At 42.5% G+C, this 18,067-nt stretch overlaps 1 protein-coding gene across 1 annotated transcript; it reads right to left on the bottom strand.

The window, feature by feature from the left end:
- Positions 1 to 103: 103 nt before the first annotated feature.
- On the bottom strand, positions 104 to 15,381 carry LOC139568575 (hexokinase-1-like). Its single transcript, XM_071390495.1, has 18 exons — positions 15,022 to 15,381; positions 13,309 to 13,471; positions 11,038 to 11,186; positions 10,006 to 10,125; positions 8,994 to 9,089; positions 8,811 to 8,910; positions 8,376 to 8,559; positions 7,847 to 8,002; positions 7,441 to 7,674; positions 6,900 to 7,204; positions 6,389 to 6,537; positions 5,995 to 6,114; positions 5,335 to 5,430; positions 2,912 to 3,011; positions 2,501 to 2,684; positions 2,052 to 2,207; positions 1,487 to 1,720; positions 104 to 1,162 (listed from the first exon to the last, which is right to left on the bottom strand). The coding sequence occupies exons 1-18, from the start codon at positions 15,082 to 15,084 to the stop codon at positions 1,012 to 1,014; spliced, it is 2,760 nt and encodes a 919-aa protein (XP_071246596.1). The 5' UTR covers positions 15,085 to 15,381; the 3' UTR covers positions 104 to 1,011.
- Between the last annotated feature and the right edge of the window lie 2,686 nt (positions 15,382 to 18,067).

An 18,067-nucleotide genomic window follows, 5' to 3' on the forward strand; every position in this document is an offset into this window, starting at 1 on the left:
GCCCATCCACCATTGGAGTTGTCTTTTGCCATGTCTTGAAGCTTATTGTAGAATCAGCTCCACCTGTACAGTGAAATTCTAAGAAAGAGACATCTCCACAGTATTTACTGCACAACAAAATATAATTTAATGAATTCACTTGTCACAGTTTGAAACACAAATCTATTTTGATATATAAAATAAAATGATCCAGTACCCTCCATTTGTCTCAGAATAAGGCATGCAGTCGTCATAGAGCTTTGGACATGTAAAGCTACAGGTCATGTTACACTAGGACTCACAGAGACATTCAGTTACAAGTACACACAGAAGCGCTCGGAGTAACCACTCTTATCTTGGGGCCCAATGAACATTTATTATTTGTGCACACAATGCGTAGGTGGGATTGAACACAAAACACAACACCTAAAGTATAGTAGTAATTCACATTTATGTAGCAACAAGGTAGAACACTTAACTGGAGGGGGGGAGTGTATGTACTGTAGGTGGTGTGTAAAATTATGACTTTTTGCAGCCGTGACTCTTGCTTTCCACCCTATAAGCACAGAGGCCTTTTTGGAAAAGATATCTAAAGAGTGTAATCACTATAAAGGAGTTGTTAGTTTCATTCATTGGATCAAATGTTCACTGGTTCAATTGAGAGTTCAACCAAAATACTACTACTCTTGTAACTCACATATCCAGCAGAAAGTATAGAAAACTTTTTGGTTTGGAGCAAAATCCTTTTGTTATGCAATACACACATTTTGCACTATATTTATCAGATACCTAAGACAACAAGCTATCGAGGAAAATGTACAAACATAAATAAATAAAGGTGAAATATTCTAGTATTTTTAACTCCCTATGCATGTGGACATGTCTCCGGCTGTGAGAGTGGCCAGGTGGGGCAGAGGTGGAGTCACGGCTGCCGGGTCGGGGCTATGGGGAGATGGAGAGAAGGGCTGTGTGGTGGGTGGAAGAAAAGTTGGAGTAGCAGGGCGTTGTCAAGGTGACGAGATGGGCGGCTCATTACGCTTGCAGAGCCTCTTGCGCTCTCTGGCGACAGCCCACGGCTGTGATGAGGGCTGCACCCTTGCCGCTCCCATCCTCCGACAACAGGAAGTTGACGTTACACTTGGGAGCGAGCTCCTTCACTGTCTGGTGGAAGATCCGGGAAAAGCTGGAGAGACAGGGAGACAGGCACACATAGTCAGACGAGTATAAGGATAATTGTCTCTCATAGGACATACCACTGAATTGATGATGCGGATTCATTACAGTTGTACTCAGAGTTCTATTTCTATGATATCTAAGTAGACAAGATGTAGCAGATGTGAAATGTCCTTATCCTCTGACACTAATATCACACGTCATTATGGACATGCTTTTAATTTCCACCATTCAACATTTAAAGGAAGCTTTGGATTTAGTTTGCTATGGAGCTAACACTGGCTCTCCTTTTTTTACGTCTCCTTCCCTCTCTCTCTATCCCTCCATCACTCACTGTGGGTGCAGTTTGTAGAGTGTTCCGTCCACCCCCACAGTGACGTCCAGGTGGTCCAGCGCTCTGTTCTCGCGAATCTTGTCCACCACACCGGCCATTCCGGCTCCGCAGATCTGAGCCGCACGGCGGGACACGGTGCTGCATACCTCCTTGACGATGATACTGTCGTCACATGTGCTGTCCAGACCCAGCTGCTGTAGGATGGCCCTGACCTGCAGCAAGGCCAGGCGATCGCTGGGGAAAGAAAGGGTTAAAAGTCAATCAAGAGCCATTGGGTCACTGAATACTGAATAGTTACTTGTGCATACAGGTAGGCCTAATATTGGTTACAGTCTCATAAAGGTGTCTGTATCATATTCTTATATGTTTGTAACAATGTAGATGCCACTGTTGTGAACTATTTGTAATTGTATTAAGTGTTGGTTCTCAACAGCGTAAGTGTTGGTTCTCTGTACATCCCAAATTACAACAGGATAGTTATGCACACCCCCAGGCACATATCCTTAGTCAATAGGGTCAAATTTAAGTACAGCGAGATATTTTTTAGTTTAATCACGTTCCCTACCTCTCTATCTGGGACAGGAACTTGGTCTCAAAGATGCCTCTGGTCTTCAGCGTCTCAGAGATCTTTCCACGGAACAGGAAGCCACGCTTGGTCAGGTCAATAAGGATGTTCCTCACAATTTCTCCCAGGTACATGCCGCTACACATCTTCTCATACCTGAGACACAAAATTTGAGGCATATATCTTAGTTATTTACTTAGGCCCATCTCTCCTCAGGGAGCTTAGTACAGTAGGCCATCAATGACTCTTAGTGTAACATACCAACAATCAATACCAAGGACCATTTTATTATGGATAACATTAAAGTATTTTAGAGTCAATAAAGGATTCTGGTTCAAATAAAGTACAGATGCACACTCAGGCCATTAACAAAACAACAACCAAAAAACACATTTCAACCTATCCTGTGCTCAGAGAGCCATTTACTAGTTTGACTGCTCATTTGTCACCTCTGTTTGCCCTCGTTGAGTGAGTTCTCGTCCACGGCGCGGTCGTACTGCGTCCTGATATCGTCCAGGCACCCATTGTCCCCGAAGGCACCCCACTCCATGTTGACGCACATGCGTCCCTCGTTCCCCTCCACCGTCTCTATGTTCCTCATCTCCTCCATGTAACACGCGTTACTGCCCGTCCCTGTTAGAATGCACGTGACATCCCAGGTCTATAAATCTGTACAGTATTATATGTAATGCGGATATACTACTTATTACAATGTACATTACAGTAAATTATATACAATTTGGTATAAAAGTTTTAGCCATTAGCTTTGTATCCAATTTCATCAACTTATTTTGCAATTTATACTTATTTTGCAATTTTGTACTGCAAGTGTTTATTAAATTAAGTAGTGGCCTGTATACCTGCAATAAGTCCAATCTCACAGGTGGGCTCTTCATATGCACACGTCATCATTGTTCCAACAGTGTCGTTCACCACAGCTACCACATCCAGGTCAAACTCCTACACATACACACAACACACAAACAACATTATGAGTTGAACAGTACATTTGAGTGAGTTGAACTATACATTTTCTGATTCACCCAATGCTTAAATAGTAACCTCATTCGTCACCTTAATTTACTGTCACAACCAGAAAACAAACCTCCATTAGGAGTCATGCATCATGTCATAAAGCAAAAAACAAGAACACACAAACTGTAAATTGATTGAGCACATTTCAAATATTATTTTCAATGTGAGTGTTGTTGTGTACAAATGGTTGTTTCTCAATGAATGAACCACTTTTCCCCCCTGGAAATGTTAGTGAATGGCTGATTCAACTGAAAGATGATATCAGACATGGCAACCTTTCAAATAGCACTCCAAGAACAATGCAACCCACTGACCCTCCACACACTCATTATTATGCAGAAGCTCAGACAGGAGACGGGCACACACACACACACACACACACACACACACACACACACACACACACACACACACACACACACACACACACACACACACACACACACACACACACACACACACACACACACACACACACATTGACAAAGAGATATCATATTCCCATTCCCATTTGTAAAGATCCTGATTTTTTTGTTGCTGCTAGAAATACAAACTCGCAATTCGGGTCGCAAAAATGGTCACAACAAACACTCAAGTTAATTTGCCTTATACTTTGCCTGTAAAGATTTACAGTCATTTTTGCATTCTTGTTTATTACAATTTTCTCATGTTAATAACATGCTATTTAAACAATTTCCACACCTCTGCATTGCGGTAGTCTCGGAAATCCAACTCTAGGCAACACAGAGTTGGACTGGTTTCAGTAATGGACTCTTATGTTATAGATGAACTACGTCACTACCTACAGTACGTCGATAAAAAGAAAAGCAATTATCTTGGCTCTCCCACAAATCACGAGGCAGTCATGCCAGAACGTCGCGATTCAAAACCAAAGCTTGCAGGAAAAACCTTTGCAGTGGTTTTAGTTAAGGTAGGTGATGCAAAATAGCTACTTGCGAAATGCACTCCTTAAAAATAACTAAAGTGATTTCCATCTTGCTAGCCAATATTTAGTATTTTATTCAAGCCGATAAAGTAGTGACGTAGGTAGTGATGTACTTCCTCTATGCCAAAATAGTCCATCATTGAAACCAGGCTCTAGTCACTGTGTTGCCTAGGGACAGGTTTTCGAGACTGGCATTGCGGCTCCGTTTTACCTGTTTTGTTTTTTTCCCCGAATGAATTTACTCATTGACATTCAACTAATACTTACTCCATCCTCCATCTAAAAGGGTGAAATTGATAAAAAAAGATACTGAGAAACATGTTGGTGTGTGATTTGGGCTGAGAACCCCTCAGAACACCAAGTCGCTCTGGATAAGAGCGTCTGCTAAATGACTTAAATGTAAATGTAAATGTAAGTCCAGAATGACTGAAGCACATTGAGTATAACTGAATTATTAGAGCACTGCTGAAAGTTGCCAATGGAGACATAGCATATGCTACTAGAATATGCCCCTAATGATAACTTAGCATGATATGCTATTGTTTTAAAAATATATTGTGGTCTGGCATTTTTCATTGTTTAATAAATGTATACATTATTACCTGGGATGGTATCAGTATTTCCAACCGCATAGAGTGATTTATTGTTGATAAATGGTGTTATGAATGAGATAAATCGTTACGTGGGCTGTTAATGTCGATGGTGACTGAGACAGTGTAGTGGCAGTTCAGTTATGGTGCATGAGTGTAATGAGAGTTCCATACAGTATTGCCAATTTAGCGATTTTGTTGCTATATTTAACGAGTTTTCAGACCCCTCCAGTGACTTTTATTGGTAAAAGGGCATAGCATCAAATTCAGCTACTTTTCAGGCTGCCTTTGGGGAGTTTTGCCACCAAGGGTTTCTATGGTTTTGATAGCATTTAGCGACTTTTCCCACTCAAACTTTTCTGTCGCAAACAATGGGAGAAGCTGTCTGTGCAACAACAGTCTCTGCAATGGTGCACACACAGGCAGAGAAGCACAAGGGGAGGGTGTGTGCTGTGGGAGAGGTGGCGAAAACGCTATGTCAGGGACTGCAGCTGTGCAGGGCAAATTGGTGCTGTGACTCGTCATGGCAACGGCAAATCGTCATCCAGCGACTTCTAGCGACAAATCAATGAGCCAGTAGTGATTCTCGCTGAAAAATTGTTGGCAACTGGTTCCACACCAGTTATTTGATTCTACTCTATGGAGTTATATTGTGGGGAGGTGTTACATATTATCACAGTGGTGTGACATAAGGCGTGGTGTCCAACCTCACCTCTTTCCTCTTGATGCCCTCCCGGAGAAGCTCCACCACGTCTTCACCCTCACAGTCTGTGCATTTGAAGCCTTTGGTCCAGTTCACAAGGATACCCTGAAAAACAGAAAAGGCACTTTTGGATTACCCTACGATCACCTAGAGCTAGCCGATATGGCCAAAAATCCATATTGCGATAAATTACGTTAATTTATGCAATAACGCTAAATAGAACAATACTTTTATAACAATGCACACCACAGTTTTTTTATTACACTTTAAACAAAAACAAAGAAGATTTATCGTTGTAGCCATCAAATGTCCTATTAACAATCATCCATATTAGCAAACTTATTTAATTTAACCTCACATTTCTCTAGTATAGGCTACTTTTCTATTTAACGATATCAGCAAAATGCCTTCGATAAGTGGTCGGTGTCAATCATTTTCGGTTTATCGTTCCAGCTCTACGATCACCTTAATACATTAACTTGACATTCGGTGCATCCACATATTTTATAGTTATAGCAGACATGACTGTCACTCTGAGAACGATCAATGAAATATACTGTGAAATGCGAATGTTGATCATAATTGTCAGTTTTTGAAGGATCTTGCGTGACAGGATATATTTTGGGTTCTCATCCAGGGTAGATGTTAGCCAGCAGATAAACTACTCACCGCATCCAGGCTCTTCTGGTGGCAGGGGAAGGAAAAGGTGAAGCCCAGAGGCAGACGGGCGCTCTTCATGCCCATGTAGTCCAGGAAGTCAGAGATGCAGTACACAATGTGGTCAAAGAGCTGGAGGAAACGGTGGAAAAAACGGCTTTAATCATACGTTGACTGCATTCATTAAATTATAAATTTAATGATTCATTGGCTTGATGATGTGCTGACTGTATTTCAGTGCAGACAGAATTAAATAAATTAGACTCAATTTATGGATGGAAAATTACCGAAGTACCTGTATCTGTATCTGGACATTTGAAAAACAGATGAATCATAGTTCATGAATTGAGACAGAATCGAATGGCTTTTGGCTAATGACATTTAGTAATTTCAGCCATTGCTGTACCTCCTCTCCCGTGCCCTGCATGACCTCGATGGGAATGGCGTAGATTTTGTTGTGCATCTCCACTGTACGCCTTTTCCCACTACGGATCTTAACCAGCAGGACCCGGAAGTTTGTCCCTCCCAGATCCAGAGCCAGGAAATCCCCATTTTCTGTAACATGAGGGCTGGCTTATTAGCTAATGATATTACAATACCATACAAACTACCACTATTTACATAAGATATTCTCATGCTTCAAATGTTGATCCTCATAGATTATACAAATAGTACAAAAAGTAGACCAATTATGAAAACTTATTAAACTTTTGTGGGGGTCAGTCCCATTTATTCCCTAGCAGTTGAACAAGGAATTCCTCTATGGAGGTGTAATTTAATTCCTGAATCGGCTACAATTCAGATGGAACTGATTCCCGCCAACTCTGAAGAGTGGTGATAAGATATATTAATTCCTTCTTTAAATCCTTCCTGCTATCCATCCATCCATCCTTCCACAACCCCCTCCTGTTGGTCACCTGTTCCGTCAGGCGTGCTGCGCACGTAGGTGGGCAGCATCTTGACGGTGGCCGAGTCGTGAGTCTTTTTCCCCAGGCCGTTCTCGATCTCCGTCCTCATCCTTTTCTTCACCTCCAGCAGCTGGGCTTTGCTCAGACGGAACTCGGCCAGTGTCTGGGCGATCTGGCGTGTCTGGTCGGCCAGACGGTACGCCACCGCCGTCACCATGGCAGCACCCTTGGCACTTCCGCTCTCGGACAGCAGGAAACGGACATCAGAGTCGGGCACCAAACGCCGCACCGTCTTGTGGAGACGCCGGGCGTATCTGCAGAGAGAGGAGAAGGGCGGATGGATGGAAGAGATTACAAGCTGTTTGGATTTCTGTATCGAAGCCTAGTACTCAGGGAAATGTCAATCTTGATAAGTTATTGCATCATCACTTGTGGTAGAGACCAGCATATTCTTTGACACCTGTGGCTATTTTGAAATTCCTTCCTGTTCTCTTATTGTGTTCTTGCACAGAGGAGGTCCTATCGACCTCCAGTAGGCTTGAGTACTCACTGAGGGTGCATCTTGTACATCGACCCATCAATGCCCACAGTGGTGCGCAGGCGGGCGACTCCCTTGTTGTCCTTCAGCCGAGCAAGGATACCTCCTAGTGTAGCTGCGATGAGGTTCGCAGAGCGGAAGGATACGATGGTGCACACGTGTTGCACGGCAACACAGTCCTCTTGAGAAGGCTCCACACCAAGCCTCGTTAGAATCTCTTTGCATTTGGTCAGGCCTTCCTTGCTCCTGTCATGGGGAGAGAGAGGTCAATGGCAAGCATTTATGTAGTGCTTGAGCTCTACAACTCACTTAGCCTCAAATAACTTTTCATTGTATGTAATGGAGGTCATATAGTCCACAAAACAATGAAGTTGTGTATATTTTCCTTGGAAGAAACTGTCCATGGTTGACCTCTTACTTCTCAATGGCTGAAACATGCTTAGTTTCGATCTTCCCTTTTGTCAGAAGCTCGGGGGTTATCCGACCCTCGAACAGCAGTCCCTCCTTGGCCATCTTGACCAGGATGAGGCGGACCAGCTCTCCCATGAACATCCCGCTGGCCATCTTCTCAAACCTTCCCAGACAAAGAAACAACAGAGACACTGTCAGTTGATTTTTAGGGCTTGTAAACAAATACACAGCTTTACGTTCTCTGAGGATTTATTGTTATGTAACATCTTCCTGGAGATTTTGTAAATACCTGCTTGGGTTAAACAATGTCTACAATGTTTTCTGTTTTATCTTGGCGGTGAGGGTGGTAAGACCCAGGCCTGGAGCCCTATATATTTATCACTTGTAGTGCAAAAAGTGACTGATTCAATGGAAGTTTAACTGATAAATTGCACTGGAATTAGCTTTAGGTTATAACTCCGTTATAGCAACAACCATAAACACATATTCCACATAGCAGTCCTGAGTACAATGCAGGCCCTGCAGTCTTGACTTACAGCTGTTTCCCAGGGTTGAGGGAGCCTCGGTCGATCTCCCGGTCAAACTCTGTACGGAGGTCCTCCAGGGACCCGTCGTCCCCGAACGCCCCCCACTCTGTATTGATGCACATCCTGCCCTCGTCTCCCTCCACCAGGTCAATGTGCCGCAGCTCCTCCATGTAGCAGGCATTAGTACCAGTACCTGAAAGTACACCCAGCCTAGTAAATAACCTGTCTGGAGCACTTCGGCAAGCCACAGGAGAATACTGTTCCGCAAAATCGACATCTGCTTAATTTTCATTAGAGCCGTGCCTCTCTGTGTAGAATTTAGAATTAACATGCGTCTACAAAGCCATGGCCATTCTTTGCCATTGGCAAGCTGAACAGTTCCTTTACCACCTTTTATCAATAACCCTTTTGTGCAATAATTGAATTGAATTTGTGTATCCTCACCTATGATGATGCCAACTTCACATCGTTGATCGTCGAACCCACAGGTCATCATCGTTCCGGTTGTGTCATTGACCACTGCCATGATGTCAGCTTCATAGTCCTGACAAATACAATATGTTTTCTAAATCTCTTCTAGTGGCACACGTGGTAATTCAATTATGGTTAAGAAATAAGAAAGCTCACCCCTCGTTTCTTGATGGCCTTGTTCAGAAGCTTCACGACATCCATGCCTTCTACACCACTCACTTTGAACTTCTTTGTCCAAGTCACTAAGACGGCCTGTAATAGACAGCACTTTCTTTAATAAATCTGTCCTATGACCACCTAGTGCCAGTCTTAGCTAGTCTTAGGTAGTCTTAGCTAGTCTTAGCTAGTGTTGGCTAGTGCTGGCTAGTGTTGGCTAGTGTTGGTTAGTGTTAGCTAGTGTTGGCTTTGTGGACAATATTTTTTTAAATTAGGATTTTGTCCCCCCAGGCAGGTACCACCCCCACAGTTATATACTCTACAACAGAACTGTACAAACTCAAACCCTAAAGTTGTCTTATACTGAAATATATATTTATATTATAATGATATTATATAAATATATAAATATATAATATTATATATATTATATTATATATATTATATATTATATTATATATATTATATATATTATAATGCCATTTATTATGGTTTCTCAACATCTTGTCACACCCTGGCCTTAGTTATCTTTGTTTTCATTATTATTTTAGTTAGGTCAGGGTGTGACATGGTGTAGTATGTGTTTTGTATTGTCTAGGGTGTTGTATGGTTTAGGGGGTTAAGTAGAGTAGATGGTTTAGTGTTCAGTGTAGGTGTTTAGGAAAGTCTATGGTTGCCTGAATTGGTTCTCAATTAGAGACAGCTGGTTATTGTTGTCTCTGATTGGGAACCATCTTTAAGGCAGCCATAGGCTTTAGCTGGTTGTGGGTAATTGTCTATGTTGAACGTTTGTTGCTTTTTGTGTGCACTAACGTTTATAGCTTCACGGTCGTTTGTTGTTTTGTTAGTTTATGTATAGTGTTCGTTTCGTGTTTTTTCTCTCTTAAAAAATAAAGAGATGTATTTTGCACACGCTGCGCCTTGGTCCTCTCTCTCTCACGAAGACGATCGTGACACATCTCAAATAAAGCATTAAAACATTATAAAAGCATACATTATTGGAACCTCTTACCTCGTCCAGTTTGGTTTGTGCACATGGGAAGGAGAATGTGAATCCTACAGGGAGTTTTTTATCCTTGATCTTTTGCTTCTCCATGAAGTCACCAAGGCATTCTGCGACATGGTCAAAGAGCTAGAGACATAAAAATAACATGCATTGAGGAGTGAGACAGAAGCACGTAGTTATACAATTACACATAATAACAGTAGCAGCAAGGCAACCATATTGGCTTATCAACACCTAATTAACAATTTAACTGTTTTGAATTGGTGACTCATCTCCATATTATTACTTACCCTCTTGCTCTTTTGCACCCCAGTATCTCTACTTGCACATCATCATCTGTACATCTATCACTCCAGTATTAATGCTAAATTGTAATTACTTTCGCCTCTAGGGCCTATTTATTGCACACACTGTACAATGATTTTTCTATTTTTCTTTCTTTTGTGTTATTGACTACGTTTGTTTATGTGTAACTCTGTGTTGTTGTTTTTGTCGCACTGCTTTGCTTTATCTTGGCACGGTCGCAGTTGTAAATGAGAACTTGTTCTCAACTGGCACACCTGGTTAAATAAAGGTGAAATAAAAAATAAATAAATAAAATCATGATGGTGGCCAACAGTTCTTCAAGTCAGTCCTCTACTACGACCAATCTGTAGGCCTATCGGTTACAGCATGGAATGCTTTTTTGTTTCAACCAATCACAATTGATCTCTCTCATTACAGAATTGTTGTGGGTATCACGTTACTGTTGCCAACTGCCCTCTCTCGGGGAGTTTCAACAGTCAACAGAGGTCAACAGTGTAGTGATGGGGGTCTTGATGTCACATCTACTTCATAGGACAAACAGATCCATACAACAATATTGAGTGACTGCTTTTATACAGAGTGATCCTTATTGTTTGACCCGGAGAACCTCTGATGTGAGTGAATGAGACTATAGGCGATGGTCTGAGAGTGTTTGGGGAGTTTTGAGGATTTTTTGTTGTGTTTTAGTGTGTTTTGGTTTGTTTTTTGGTGGTGTTTTGTGGTGTTGTTGACCTGCGTCCCACTCCCATGGATAATGTCCTCAGGGGTCTCGTAGACCAGGCTTTCCATCTGAACCGGCTGCTTCTTGTCTTGTGTCACCTTCACGCGCAGGATACGGAAGTTGGAGCCACCCAGATCCAGAGCTAAGAAATCCCCCTTTTCTGTCAGATTGGAGAAAATAAAATAAAAACGCAGAAAAAAATACAACATGACCTATTTTCTAGTGTATTTCAAGCAGCGTGTTACTTTCTACAAAATACATTTTAGGTGAACTGAATTGATTGCCTGCCAGGTGCTATATATCAGCATTATATGTCATTATAGGAAGGGAGACAAAATCATACTCTGTCCTCAAAAGGTAAAGCAAGGCCTGTTTATATTGATTGTATAGATCAGGCACCAAGCTGATCTAATTACACTACATCTGTCTGGTGTTGACCACAGAGCATTATCACAATCTGTTCTCTTGACCTGTGTGGAATGAAATGTCACTGAGCTGTATTGGATGGAGGTGTGTCTGATGGCCTACAGACTAGAGGATGACTCCATTTGTAGCTGCCATTAAAGCAAAGTAGAATTCTATCCTCAGGCTAACTAGGTAATGTTCTGTTATAACACTGTTATAGAGTGCTGCTGTTCCATCTAGATTGTAGTTTACAGTAAAGGGCCAGCAGTTAAAAGCATTCTCCACTGTTGATATTCATTGTGCCTTACTCTGTAAAGAAACCGTCACAGAAAATATATTGCATGTGTTGCTATCTTGTTGATCATGGCATTGATGGCTTGTAATTGGCCTGTGTAACTAAGTAAATTGTTGATAATACTTTTACACACATCTCACATACTTGACACATATCAGTTGTCAGCTGTCACCATAGCCTCAACTTTGAACTTTGACTGAATCCCCCTTCCCGGACCCTCTCATGTCCAGTGGCTGAAAACTATGGCTATTTATAACATGCGAGATGACAGGGAACTGCTCAAGGCAGACTGGCTTTATGATACAACCCCTCTGCAAGGTTAGCCTTGTTGGGCCTTGGCATTTACTGTCCATAGGGCGCTCTGTTTACAAACAAAGAAAGGCCACCCTGGTCTATGCATAGGTTGGATGTTTGGAGTAAACCTCTTGACAATGTCCTCTACTCTCAGCAGTGGCCTCTACAATCAGCAGTGGGCCCTACTATCAGTGGCCTCTACTATCAGCAAGTTCAAAATAGCTTTCTGACATTTTATTATCAGGCAACATTTTACATATAGTATTTCCCCTCCCCTTCTCAAAAGTAATAACTTTATGCCTGTTGACATTCAACATTACATTTGTTAATGTAACCCAATACTCTAGTTATTAATTTACGAGGGCTGGGCATTTTAACTGATGTTGAAAGGCAATCAGCAGTAAATTAACAAGGAAACAGACAGTGAACTCATCTCCTCTTTTTTTAATGTCTTAAACTATAAATCTTACCAGTAACTTTAAACTAAACTACAACATATACATTTTATATACTATAAACTGAAAAAACATAACCCCAACTGTCCCCAATAAACCCAACTACCCCAACGGTGGACCCCTGCATCATTTTGCATGAGCTCAGTGTCTCTGTATCTAGCAGTTGAATGATCAGCGTCAGCGATATTAAATGTTATCATGCACTGCTATAGCACAGCTAATCATACTGACAGCCCATAGACACTCTAGTGGCCACAGAGAGCACTGCTTTGCTCCTGGGCTCACAACAATGGCGCTAGGTGGCCATATGACCTGCCAAGTTCAAATACAGGGGCCACACAGTACACACAAAAAGCCTAATGTCACAGAATGGCACTGGCCATTTAAAACAACTCAGCACATTTTTGCAGGACAGATAAAGGTGGGAGTGTAGTGTGCTTTAAAGTGCTTACAGTATAAACACTATTTTCTATGTAGAGTTAAAGGTCCAATAGTGGTAATTTGGTGCTTTTACTGTATAGAAGTAGCCTGAAAGGACATGCCAGTAGATATGCAAGCTGCAGGTCCAAATGGGATCCATGCCATTATCTTATGATTATGAATGTATAGTTTTTTTTTGTTATGCAGAGAGGCAGCTAACATCATCAGTGTGGATTATTTCCAATGTATATATTGCTGTACTTTATTAAAGAGATTGAACGGGATAAGCACTTTCCAATTTGTAACATATTAAATGAATTTGAATTCGTAACATATCACCCGAATTGCAGGAACTGAGCCACACAGAACCACTATTGCATTGATGTTTACTCTGTATTGACTTGACACTTTACCTGATCCATCAGGGATGGACCTGACAAAGGTGGGCAGCATCTTGACGGTCGCGGTGGTGTTGGTGTCGCGGCCCAGCCCGTTCTCCAGCTCCCGCCGGAACCGACACTTGATGTCATGCAGCGTCTCGTCAGAGAAACGCATAGAGTAAAGGTACTTGTCGATCTATAGACCACCACAGGAAAGAATGGATACAATATGTTATGATGATATGTCATCATGATACACTATATACAAGGATTAGGGTCTTGAGTTTTACTGACCCTAACTATTATGTATCGTTATGATACTGTATATTACTCAACCAATGATGGAGTGCAGGTACTTAGCAATATGAAGACAGACAGACATTACAAGTTGTCATATTATTCCAGAGTGCAATGGAACACAATCCAGAGGGAACAGTTGGCTATAGGATCCACAGATGAACAATATGACTGCTGTAGAGCCGATAGCTGGAGAATGATTGTCCTGATATAAATAGCATTGTGCAGCCTTCACATATAGACAAGTATGTGTGCGGCGCTACTAATTTAGTAGTAGTAGGCTACAAACATTATGTAATGCACGCTATGATAAATGATGATAAACGCACAATGATAAATATTAGTACAATTTTGGAGCGTCAACATGTTTTTATCATTAAGATATATTAGAATTCATTATGAGAATATTAAATGAAGTATAGTAGTAGTATAATATACTGTCATAATAATTGACGTCATATAATATTTTGCTGAACCAGCCCTCGTACTGGTCTTAATCAGGAATGTGATGGTTAACTGGGTTTATTCCCAGGGGCCTGAACATTTTCACTGCTGTGGTGAATCACACATTAGCTAGCTACAGTATTAGGGGCACGTGCACATGCTGCACTACACGTCACGTATGACATCACAAATCCTATCCCCCACTCCGTCAGAGAACGAGCCACTCTGTCTTTACTCAGTCTCTAGGGGATGTCACACAGGTCAAGTCAAAACCAATGGATTTATTAATGTATAATGTGTGTCCTGAGACAACTAGATGCTCTGATGCTTCTCCGACATCTACATGTCGTGCCTTGTTTCTGTTCTGATCTGAGGTCAACATCTGTCTATCACTAATGGGCGTGTTCCCTCCTATCCACGGGAATGAGCGAGGGAATTGATTTGGTTACAGGCCTAGTGTCAGGGGAGCAGGATGGTGAGGCAAGGTGTGGTTTGGTTATTTCCATGACGATGGAGAGGGAGAGAGAGAGAGAGAGAGAAGAGGGGGAAGGAGAGAGGAAGTGCTCACGGCTTCCTTCCCAGCAGCCCCTAGCTCACAGACACCTGTCTGCTTCAGACGCCCCGGCAACAGATGCCCCGGAAACGCTCCTTAGCGATGAGAGGGAGGCTAGCATGCACTGCATCATGACCACAACCAGCTAGCCCACCCAGCTGGCACATTCTAATCTCAAGGACACACAGTGCGTTTATTAAAAACTGCACACTCCTGTTCCAGTACTTACTCTAGACAAGACTAACCACTCATCAAAATTAAATCAGATGTCCATCATGGCATCCCTCCCAAAGCTCCGTCCTCGCCCAGCCTCATCAAACGCCCCAGAGGCATATTGATATGCATGGAGCATCAACCATCAACCGGTTTCCATGGCTGTCAGCAGCGTCTACTCTTACAAAACTGACCCATTCTAGAGGGAAGAGTACAGTAAAAGTGTTGTAGTCACTCACCTTCTTAACCTGGTCATCCTTCAGCTCAGTGAAGTAATATGCCAGAAGCTGTGCCGCTATCATCCTGCCGGCACGTATGCGAGGGCTGTCAGCGACTGACGGACGAAGGTGAGAGAAAAGGGAGGAAAGAACAACCGATATCCAAGCTCTCGTTTGTCCTTCACTGATCCCTTCTTTATCCTAATGTGGAGGAAAAGCAGGCCTGAGCTGCCCTAGTCCCACTTGAAGAGAGTTGTGAGGTAAAAGTGCTAGTAAAACAGTGAAGAGGAAGAAGCTATGCCTGGGTTGCACACACACAGGCACACACAGTGTCTTGTCTGTGTCTCAGTGCTGTGTTGCTAGCTTTCCTAGCTTCTCTCTGCTAGCTGCCTGGCTGTCGGTAAATGCAGTGCTGCACTGGAATGGTGGTCAGCTATGCCCTGCCCCCACCGTACACTCTGATTGGCTGAGCCGGGGCTGCTGGGGGAGGGGTATGGCAAGGGGAGGGTGGGCTGAGGACTTCACCTTCAGCTCAGCAAAGGAGGAGAGGAGCAGGGGATAGGAAGAGAGAGAGAGAGGTGGGAGGGAGATGGGGATTGCAAGAGAAATGGATAAGGGAGGAAGTGGAGGCTTAGTTGATACAGTATCCCACCCCTCTCCTCACAGCAGCAGAGAGAGAGATCGAAAGAGAGGGATAGAGAAAAAGGGGCACGTGACAGACGTGACAGACATGCCGGCCGGGAGAGACGCCCGGCCGGCATGTCTCATGTTGCCACAGCATCCAGGGGCCGGCATGTCTCATGTTGCCACAGCATCCAGGGGAGGACGTGCAAGTGGGAGGGCAGTCACATGATGATGTCATTCCTCTCTGCATCACCATGCTCATGCTGGGGCATCAGCTGGATGAGTGGAGGTGACTGAAGGGCATCCTGACAGATAGCATCACAAACCAGCAACTGAAGCTCTAGGGAAATATATAGAAATATACTTTAGGTAAGGTCTCTGAGTTAAGTGTTTGTGTTTGTGACACCTATTCTACTTCCATTGCCCCATCAAAGTTTCATGTGGTCTGTGATCCTGTGACCTCTTTCCAAAGTGGAACCAGTGGACATCGCAAGTTCTTTTTCATAATTATATTGATGAGGTCAAACCTCTTGACATTTAGGACAGGTTTGGATATTTGGTGGGGCCTTGATAAAACAAGTCAGAGATGATTCAGTGAAGAGTCCGGATGGAAAAATGTATCTAACGACTTGAGTGCTTGATGTACATGGTCTTGAGCCTGAGGTAGAGAAGAAGTTTGAAATCATCTCGCCACTCTCACCAACTGTAGTCTTGAGAAGAAGCGGGCAGATATCTGAGGAAAAGTTCTGTGTGTGACTGTTTTTTAATATTATGAATGCCATCCTATTGTTTTTTATTTGGTTTCCATTGAGAAAAAATTATATTTCAAACAACTACTCGATACTGATTTACCAAAATAGCTCATCTATTATGTGTGCCATTTCTTCCAGAATTATATTTCTTTCTGTTTTGAAATGTCACTAAAATGTAAATTTCTCAAAATATTACAGCTGCTTATGACAGTCACCTTTCTTTTGTCTTTTGACCTTCAAGTTTGAACCACACAAAAAGAGTCCTGTCAATGGTATAAAACACAAGGACTGAAACACCATATCAATTTCTGATGATCTGTTGCAACAAAACTCAACATTACTATACCTGGTCTTGAAGGTGTTAAATATCCCCTTTCTCTCCTTCTCCTCTGCAGTCCCCAGTACGTCAACCTCACGCTCTACGTAAACTGAACCATCTCGGCTGACTCAATGACGCGTGACGCTTCTGACGTCTTTTTCCATCAACTCTATAGTGAATTAGGACCTCCCCCTCTTTTCTCCCCTCCTCCTCTCTCCCTACTCCTTTCCCTCTATCCCCCTCTCCACTGGCCTCAGGGGAAAGAAGGGTTTTCACTCTCTCTGTTCTGTCCTCCAAAGGAGCAGCTTGAGAGAGAGTGCGCCTTGTGTTTGGTTGACCTGTCGCTCTCTCCTCCAAAAGGACTGCCTGGTGCCATCATGGCCGCTCCAAGGTGACCTTGTCTCTGGCTTCACCGTGAGAGGCCACAGAGAGAGAATAATAAAGGGATACTATTGACACAGAACTACACTATACAGTCACCTCAAATTATTTACAACCTTGATAAAGATTAGCAAAAAAGACTGTATAAAACAAGGTTATTATAGTTTTGTGTTTTTATATTTGTTTTCATTTCTATTCATTTTAATATTATTTGAAATTCTGTTTATTTTCAGTTAGTTTTCAGATTCACTTTACTCGTTTTTATTTAGTTTTAGTGTTAGGGACAGAAAGTAGCCTATATGTGGGAGGCTAGGAGCCATTGATGTGTGGGTTTTTGGGATGTCACTTCTTGCCACTGGGGGCAGTAATGCATAAGATGATGGGTCAGGATATAGGTTAGGTTACGTTTAATGGTAGACTCCATGAGATGAAGCGAGATGACGTAGATGCACAAAGTAAACAGTAGTAGTGGGTCAATTTCTGCAACAATTAGAGTCATTGAAGCATGAGGCTAAACTTCTCTGCTGTTGTGGTACTGTAACTACCCTCATTGTAGTAGCGTGAATTGCACCCGTGCACATGCGCAAATACTCTGTGTGATTGTGTGAGCGTGAGTCTTGCATCATGCTTGTCTCAATGGGCACATTCGAGCAGATCACTTTTGTCAAGTTGATGTCCATCTGTCACGATCGTCGTTACGTGAAAGAGAGGAGGACCAAGGCGCAGCGTGAAATGAACACATATTTAATCAACGTAGACGAAGAACACTTACAAACTAAACAAAACAACAAACCGACGAACGTGAAGCTATACAAACTAAGTGCTAACATGCAACATAGACATAGAATATCACCCACAAACTACCTAATGACTATGGTTGCCTAAATATGGCTCCCAATCAGAGACAACGATAGACAGCTGTCTCTAATTGAGAACCAATCTAGGCAACCATAGACATACATACACCTAGACTAAACACTGCCCCATCAAC

Source organism: Salvelinus alpinus, chromosome 2 (genome assembly GCF_045679555.1).
Source record: "Salvelinus alpinus chromosome 2, SLU_Salpinus.1, whole genome shotgun sequence".
Classification (NCBI taxonomy): Eukaryota; Metazoa; Chordata; class Actinopteri; order Salmoniformes; family Salmonidae; genus Salvelinus; species Salvelinus alpinus.